The 9,001-nt window shown below is 33.9% G+C and overlaps 1 protein-coding gene across 1 annotated transcript; it reads left to right on the top strand.

The window, feature by feature from the left end:
• Positions 1–4,457: 4,457 nt before the first annotated feature.
• LOC131635068 (uncharacterized) lies at positions 4,458–7,352 on the top strand. Its single transcript, XM_058905668.1, has 2 exons — positions 4,458–4,588; positions 5,309–7,352. The coding sequence occupies exon 2, from the start codon at positions 5,331–5,333 to the stop codon at positions 7,245–7,247; it is 1,917 nt and encodes a 638-aa protein (XP_058761651.1). The 5' UTR covers positions 4,458–4,588; positions 5,309–5,330; the 3' UTR covers positions 7,248–7,352.
• The last annotated feature ends 1,649 nt before the right edge of the window (positions 7,353–9,001 follow it).

Raw genomic sequence — 9,001 nt, 5'->3', positions numbered from 1 at the left:
GACACACCAATCATAGACATAATTCGAACTATCATGAATAACAACCTTTTTGACTATGTCCTAGGATCAATCTAATCGATCATGCGAGTAACCAAATCATATTTATTATAGTTTGGAAGACTAGCGGTTGTTTACCGGAAATCACCGTAAACAGCGGGTCACCCAGGACTGGCACAGTGTGGAGGGGTACGTCACATGGTTCTACCGGGTGTCTCATCCTCTGCTGACACCCGACGCTCCTAGGCCAGCACACGAGGAGATCCTGGAGAACCAGCAGGCCGAGGATGACTACGCCATTGATCTCCTGCCGATCTGCCCGCGGATAGAGATGCTTGGGCGGGACGCGTTGGATCGAGGTGTCGTTCATCAGGGCGGTCCAGAGGCAGTCGCCGTGATGGAGATGATCGTCACTGATGCGGGCCGTGCGGCGGCATACAGGCGGCAGAGGAGGGCCCAGGGTGAGAGGGTTAGACACACCCAGTAGTGGTCGGGTTTATTTATTTTTTGTTTTCGGATTGTATCTTTAGCACACTATTTTTATTTGGATTTGGATCGGCTTGTATATATTACTTTTTTTATCATATTAGTTTTTTCTGTTTATATGTCATTTATTTTATTTCCCGGTTTCCTTTAATTAAAAATACGAGACTGTGAAAAACATAAAAAAAAAACCAGTTTCTGCATAATTCGGAAGTTCATTTCCGAAACCCCCCAAAATCTGAACAAAGGTGTTTTCGGAAGTTCATCTCCGAAAACACCCCCCATGAGGTGTTTTCGGAGATGCACTTCCGAATTGTGGAAATTTCTTTAAAAAAAAAAAGTGCTTCGGAAGTTCATTTCCGAAGCAGGGGTAATTTAAGTTTTTCGCTGGGGGTGACCCCCCATAAGGAGGTGGCTAAAGAAAAAACCTTATCAAATCAGTTTGACGGGATCATGGAACATTATGTACAGACGTGAGAGCAATATAGTAGAATTTCACTAAACAATAAAAAGGAATTTTATTATTTTACTACATTTAATTTTTTAATTTCTATCTCATTAATTATTGGTTTATGGTTGTAATTTACCTCCACCGTCACTGTTACGTCATTTTCATAACATGGCATCCAATTCCAAAACATTATTAATTAATAAAATATTACTATAAAATTGTGACAAAAAGTTGGACAACTTTGCCTCTTTTTTAAACATAAATTACAAAGATACGCTTCCACTCTTAAACATAGTACTTTCTTTGTCGGTGTTGCTAACTCTTTTCTTTGGACAGTGGATGCTAACATGTACTTAGTGCATGTGTTAAAATTACAATGCACATTAGTTCAATAATATTTATACCAAGCTCATTAAAATAATTTAAAAAGTCAAAAGATGATATTAAGAAACTATGTTAGATATGAAAAAATAATCTCATCTTAGGTGAGATTAAAAAATCTTCAATTAAAAAATTATTTTAAATTATTTTTTGTAAAATATTATTTTACATATGTTATTGTTTTATTATAATTTTTTTAGTTATCAAAATTTTAAAATATCGCTTGAAAATTATTTTGAATAATTTTTCTTAAAGATGATTTTTGAAATATTTATTTTTGATTATATTTTAATTTTTAATAATATATATTTATATATGTTACTGAACACATTAAACTTGATTTTAATCCACCATCACGTGTGAATTTTAAGGCGGTCAATAATTTGAGATGAAGAAAATTTATTGTCCCTTAATAACTGATTATTAAAGTGGAACTGTATTATCTAAGCACAAATTAGTTAAATAACTTGGAGACCATCACATAATTCTTTTTTTAAGCGGAAAAAACCAAAAAATTACTGTGCATGAATAAAGCCATTATTTAACAAAACACCTCAGATACCTAACCAGTTTAAAATATCATATGAAACACTCCCAAAAATGTTGCAATCAAAGAATCAATATTTAGAACTTTCTACAACTCCACACTTGATAAGGCAACAAGAAAACTCTGCGTTGAAGATGTTGTGTGGTATCAAATTGGTCTTTGTAAGAAGTTGATTTTGAAATAGTCTAAAAAAAATCTTTAAGGAAGCTTGTTTGTTTCAAATCAAGTCCTAAAAGGGAAAAACTTCTTCCGCCTCTGACTAAGTGAGAACTGATATGCGCATTTAACAAAGAAGGTCTCTCTGTGATCAAATCTTCAGACCCGCATGTCTAAGACATTGTCTTACAAAAGAATGTTAGAAAACATTTAGCATAATTCTAACAAAAATTAATTCTTTCAAGCAAAAAGTTTTCTTATACAACACCACCTTGGATCATGACCATCCCAATCAAATCTAAAAAGATTTGCAGCAAAATATTGTTTATTAAGAGACAAATTGTATAACCTATTAAATATATCTCTCAAAGGATCACCTTCCAACCAAATATCATGCCAAAATAATATCGATTATCCATTTCCTATAACCTAAAAATAAAGTCATCAAACCAAGAGGTTTTGGTGATATTATCACATTTCTAAATAAGTTACAAATCCCTCCACCAGGTGGAAACTCCCACCCCAAAATTATACTAAACCATTATCTATATAGTATTTGTTTCTGAATATGATAAACTAAATAGAGGCTAACAAAGATTGTAGCAATAAGCATATAAGATAAGTCCCCCATTGCTATAAAAAAATAGTAATAAAGAAAGAGAGTCTCCCTTTCACAACCTTTTCCATATTAAACTCAAAGATGGGGCTATCAATAGCAAGAATTGAAGCAATTGCAAATATGATGCATTCCTTGATCCATTGAATCATATTAACAGAGTCTCATCAAAGATATTATGTCAACCAGATAGTCCCATTTGACTGAGTCAAATGCTTTTTCGAAGCCAACCTTAAGAATGATAAGTTATTTTTTCGATTTTATGGCATCATCTCATCGACAATTTCATTAGCTATTGAAGTGTCACTATGGATATGACACTAATGAATAAAAGCATATTGAGATTCCAAAATTATCAAAGAAATAACTTTCTTTAATATATTCACCAACAACTTTTTTTAGAACTTTATACATGCATCATGCTAGAGATATATGTTACAAGTCGGACAAAGATTGAGGACTGGTTACTTTAGGAATAAGGGATATGAAATTGCAATTGGAACATTTCACCACTTTTTGATTAGTATGAAACTCAAAGAGAATTTGAATGAAAGCAACCTCAATGTCAGCCCAAAAGTCTTTAAAAAATCAGAAGTTAAATCTATTAAGCCTGAGACTCTTGAAGTTGTCACAATTCCATATAGTTTGCTTAACTTCTTCTTATATAAAGATAGGTATCACCAGAGATCAAGATTTCAAAATATTGAGGGACTTGAAATGAAAACTTTTTATTTTAGGTGTGTTGAAATAAACTTCTTATTGATAAGATTGAAAACTAAGTTTCTGATCCTTCGACCCCCAACAAAGAGTATTAGAAAATTTTCTTGCTTAACTTCTATTATGGGTGAAGGTGATGGTCCTCAAATTTTTCCACGAAATTTTTTTTGCACGTGAGTTACAGGGGACATAAATAGGGTTAAAATCTTTTTATTTCTCAAAAGAAAATGAGATATCTGAGATAAAACATTTAAGTTTGAAAAAAATATAGAAAAAACAATCAATACTAATAGAACCCACTTAATAGAGCTCAGTAACTATTTTTTATGTCTATCTTTCTCCAAATGAATATCACAATTTTTTTATTTAGTATAGTAAGAAATTTGACTCCTTAAAAATCAATAAATGAGATGTATAGTTAACTCAAACTCGCATCATTTCAATTGAATGTTCCTACACATCTATATATTTTATGATTTATGGAGACTAAATATCACCATTAAAATCAAAAGATCTTAATTTGCATAAACAATTGCAATTTTGATATGCAATTTAAAAGAATTGACAATCAATTTTATTTGTATTTAACAAAAAATTTGAATATTAAATTTTGCTTCATAACATAACAGATAATCTATGAAAAGTATGAAAAAAATCCAACCTCACACTAAATAAATATTTAAAAATTTAATGACACTAATATCTTCACCCTTACAAATAATTTGTTTTGTAAATAGTTAAACATATAATATCAAAATAATATAATATAACATCAAATCTTATTATTTGAATTCTCCATCAAATTAACTTGCACACCATGTAAATAAAAATGAAGCATTGAAAATAAATCTTACATAAAAAACAGAGAACAAAACTATAAAAAAAAATCTTGAAGTTGTTTTAGAAAATGTGAGCTAAAATATAAAACCCAAATAAAAATGCATAGTAGAAATATTCAGAAGCATTTTTTCTTCCCATGCCAAAAAAATTGGATCTCAAAAAACATCGTACATGATTAATTATTATTTTTCCAAAAATTGTCGATAAAGACATAGAGAAAGTGCCACGTGTACAAAATAATCCTTTTTGTTAAAAAAAGGTGAAACAACTTTATATTATTAGAAAATTCACAGCAAAATCACAACAACAAAAAAGGAAGAGAAAAAAGAAGAAGAAGAATAACGATTCAACTTCACCATAATCGCCAATCATCTTCACCGTCCTCTGTTGTTGTTCCTAGGTCAGTTTCCTTGATCATTTCTATCTTTTACGCATTAAAATATGCTTTTTCATATTTTTTTTTTTGAATTTTTTTATTGGATCTGTTTTTTTTTTGTCTTGTGATCTGAATCTTTGTTGTGTTAAAGGGTTAAATTGATGAATTGATAGTAAAATTTGGAAAATTGGAATGTTATTTTGGTGGGTTGTTAATTGTTTTCTGAAAATGTTATCCACTTCATGATTGATGATTTTTTTCTTGTGGGGGTGGGAATAGCAATATGTGTGAATTTCCCTAATTTTGTAATTGTTAGGGGTTTTGAATTGTTGGAAAAATCTTGTTTTTATGTTTTTTAACCTGATTTGTTGGATTTGATTAATGTTTTGATAGGCTTCATTTTTTCAATTAATTTTGTTCAATTAGTGAATTAGGTCATTTAGAAATGGGTAAAATTTCTATGTAGATCAAATCTTGTTCTTATTTTTTTTTGTTGGTGATTCTTTTTTTCAATTCGTTCGGATCTTAATTCGATTTTCTTGAGATTCTTGTTAGTTTTGACCTATCTTTGGATTCATGAATTAACTTGAGTATTGATCCCTTCATATTATTTCTTAATTTCTCGTGGTGAGAACAGATTCGCATGATTTTGGTTCTTAGATGTGAATTTGCATAGATAATTCAGCTGCATATTTGTTATTGTTTTTGAAGTATGGTTTCTAAATTATTTTTGTGAAAATGCAGGACAAATATAGCAACTAATAGAATGTCTCCATCAATGAAATCGAAATCCAAGTCTAAGGATAAGGCTTTGGCTAAGGCTGCTAAGGAACAACAAAAGATCTCTCCAAAGACTTCTGGATCTTCTAATGAGGAGAGCGGCGTTCTCGCTACTGCAGGCGATCCCATTTCGGAAACAGTTCAAACTCTCGAATCATCTTTGGTTGATTCTTCAGCCATAGTTAATGACAACAACAACAACAACAACAACCAATTCTCGAAAATGAACGATGCAGATGATCATTCTAGTAGTCCTCAAGGAACGGTGTCTGAGTACGATTCAGTTTCTAATAACGGAAGCTGTTCTGGTGAATCGGAAGACACTAAAGAGAAAGCTGCAAACTCGACTACGCGGTTGGATATTATACCTGGCTGTGATAACGACAGAAGGGATAAGATCCGGCTGAAGAATGAGAGAAAGCACCAGAGGCAGAGGGAAAGGAGAGCTCACGAGTTGCACGACCGATGCGGCGCGTATCTGATGTCGAGGAAGCTAGACAACCTTGTGCAGAAGTTAGTGGCGATGGGTTTCTCTTCGGAGCGGGCAACGTTAGCTTTGAAGTTAAATGACGGGAAATTAGAAGAATCAATATCTTGGCTGTTTGAAGGAAGCGAAGCAAAAGATACTACCAACCATAGTGAAAGTAATTTGAAAATTGACATAAGTGAAGAGCTTGAACAAATTTATAATTTGGAGGTGAAATACAATTGTTCAAAGCAAGAAGTCGAGAGAGTAGTTGTTGCCTGTGAAGGCGATCTTCAAAAGGCGGAAAATTCGTTAAAATCTCAGAAGCAAGAATCTCCTATGAACCAGTCAGAAAATTCTGCTCAAAATAATATGATGAGAACTCATGGATTGCAACCAGCTTTAGCGACGATACAGCAGAGAGGGAGTGAAAGTGACTTCAACTATTACAACGTTGGTGGTGCTGATTCCATGTTCCAAGATCTTGAAAATAGGAATCCGCAGTCTTTACACATGAATCATCAAAATGATTTGACACAGAAAAGATGGGGTGGAATTGTTTCAGCATCAAATCCTTCTAATATGTTACCTATGTCTCAATCCATGCAAGCAATGTCGCCGTTTGTTAAAATGGAGGCACAGCCGAGTGCGTATAGGAACGAAGGAAGAATGATTCATCAAGGTGTAGGAAGGGAGCCGGTAGTCATGATGCAGCATTCCCAGTTCGCCGATGCCAAACAAAATTATCTAAATTCTATGAATTCCATGCCTTCAGGAACATCTGGTTGGTATGTAAATGGCGCTCCAGCGTACGAAAATACAAGGTCGAACGGGAATTTGCTACTACAAAATCATGGCATGGGAACCGTCGGCGCAGATCGCTTGCAGCAACTATGTCAAGCTCCTTATAAAGAGTATTCCCATGTATTTGGACCGTTAGATTCCTCAATCTCATCAGGTGGAATGGGAGGTTTTTATAAACCAATGGTTGCATCGTCACCTTCACAGACAATGCCTTCCCACTCTCAACACCACGGTTCGTGGAACACTGCCGCATCTTCACCTGCACTTACAGTTCCGCCTTCCCTTGGATTATTCTGCGGTCATCAAAATCCATCAGCCAGATCATTCAACTCACATTCTCACGTCGATTGGAATACCGGGGGCTTGGTGCAAGAGTTCGACTACAACAACATAGATTGGAGTTTGGATTGCCCGTCGTCATCCCGATCAGGTGACGTTTGGCTAGGATTCTCATCGTTGTTGAGAAACAACACCGGGAATAGGATGGCCAGTTCTTACATGGCTGGATCGCGAAATGTCGGCACAGCCAGGGAAACATCGTCGTCCGCTGGCTTGCGAGATTGGACCTCACCGTTTGCTGGGAAGGACATATTCAGTGCTCCAAGGAAGTTTGTTACTTTTCCTCCTATGTAGTTATGGGAAAATAATGGGATGTTCTTGATATGGTTGTTTCTGGTTTTTCCAGTAAAATTCATCTTCTGATTTGTGGTTTATAATTGCTCTTTTTTTTCCCTTTTACTCGTCATACTTTTCTTATCTTCACTAGCGCATGTGTTTTAATAGAAGTGCTTTTCTAATACTGATTGTGCATGATATGCATGTGAGATGTCTTGAATCCATCAATATTATATTGATGGCATCCTAAGTAAGAGGTTTGGTTGGTGAGGTGTGGGACATCAAATAAGTTATTAATAGGAGGTTTCAAACCTTAAAAACTAGTATAACCATTAATTGAATATAATAATAATGATGATAATAGTGGAACCGAATCAACGGCATTCTTAACCGGCTAACAAACAAAATACTTTCCCGTTAAAACAATTCAGTTGGTAGCTGTATAGGAATATCAAATGCAGGAATGCGAGTTTGAGCCCGCGACATCCCAACTTTCACGGCATTCTTAACCGGCTAACAAACAAAATACTTTCCCGTTAAAACAATTCAGTTGGTAGCTGTATAGGAATATCAAATGCAGGAATGCGAGTTTGAGCCCGCGACATCCCAACTTTCTTAACATACTCACAGTACTCAATGAGTGGAATATTGAGATTGTTGGGTTTGTGTTTTTATCATGTTCATGAATGAATATTTCAGGGACCTTGGATAAACCTACATCTACTAGTCCCTTTACACCTGCTTTTGATTCATCAAGAGCCTTCAATTCTCTCTGTCTATCATAACCATGTTCATGGTCTTCTTTGATTTCTTCTAGATTTGTGTTCACCATGTTTTTGTTTCTTCACTTGTTCTTTAACACAACAGCTTAACATATAAGATATTTGTCTCTCACATTTTAAATAAGTCAAAAAATGTTACTATAAAAGTAAAAACTAATTTATCACCACTTCATCTCTATAGACAAACAAAAAAAAACTAATTGACTGAAACTTTGTTAGATCGTGTGTGGTTCTCATTTTAGCTTAATCTATTAGCAATTAAGCTTGTGGGCTATAAATCTTCTTCATTAAGATTGCTATGCATATGGCACCTCTAACTACTTCCAAACATTACACCTCCTACTTGATGCATGTTGGACGCGTCACTTGAAGTTTTGATTTCTTCATTCCTAACCATTGCTTGGTGCCTATAAATATGGAAAATTTCTCATTCCTAAGCATTGGTTGGTGCCTATAAATATGGCAGTAGCATGAATGACTAGAAAACAACTACACATACAATTATCACAATAACATATAGTGTTTAGCGATTAATTTTGGTGAAGAATTCTTGTTTTATTTTGAGAGTTTTGAAAGAAAATATTGTCTTTAATCCTCATTAGAGTTAAATGATTTGTTGTACTCTTTCTTTTATAAGTGGAATTTTGCTGGTGAGCGTTTGTGGTTTTTGACCTCTTACATTGAAGGGGTTTTCCATTTAGATATTGTGTGTTCATTTCTTGCTATTCTACTTGCTTTTCTTTAATTCTCAATTGTTTCAATCTCATTCTGCATTACGCTAATACTCTTACAAACTTCATAAAAGAATTAGTACTCTATCATTTAATTTTAGAAATATTTCATTAATTGTAAGATTTTTTTAGTAAAAAATAAATATTTCTAGTTACATTCAAATTTAATTATAATTTTCTAAGCCCACTCGCAAAACCCACAACGAGCGGTACAATAACGAACACCAAACAAAAAGGCGCATGGAATAGGTGAATCCTC

Source organism: Vicia villosa, unplaced genomic scaffold (assembly GCF_029867415.1).
Source record: "Vicia villosa cultivar HV-30 ecotype Madison, WI unplaced genomic scaffold, Vvil1.0 ctg.001420F_1_1, whole genome shotgun sequence".
NCBI classification, from domain to species: domain Eukaryota; kingdom Viridiplantae; phylum Streptophyta; class Magnoliopsida; order Fabales; family Fabaceae; genus Vicia; species Vicia villosa.
This window is presented reverse-complemented; position numbering and strand designations above follow the sequence as displayed.

Excerpts from the sequence above, each read along its gene's own strand:
- LOC131635068 (XM_058905668.1), top strand. The coding sequence starts at position 5,331 with ATGTCTCCATCAATGAAATCGAAATCCAAGTCTAAGGATAAGGCTTTG.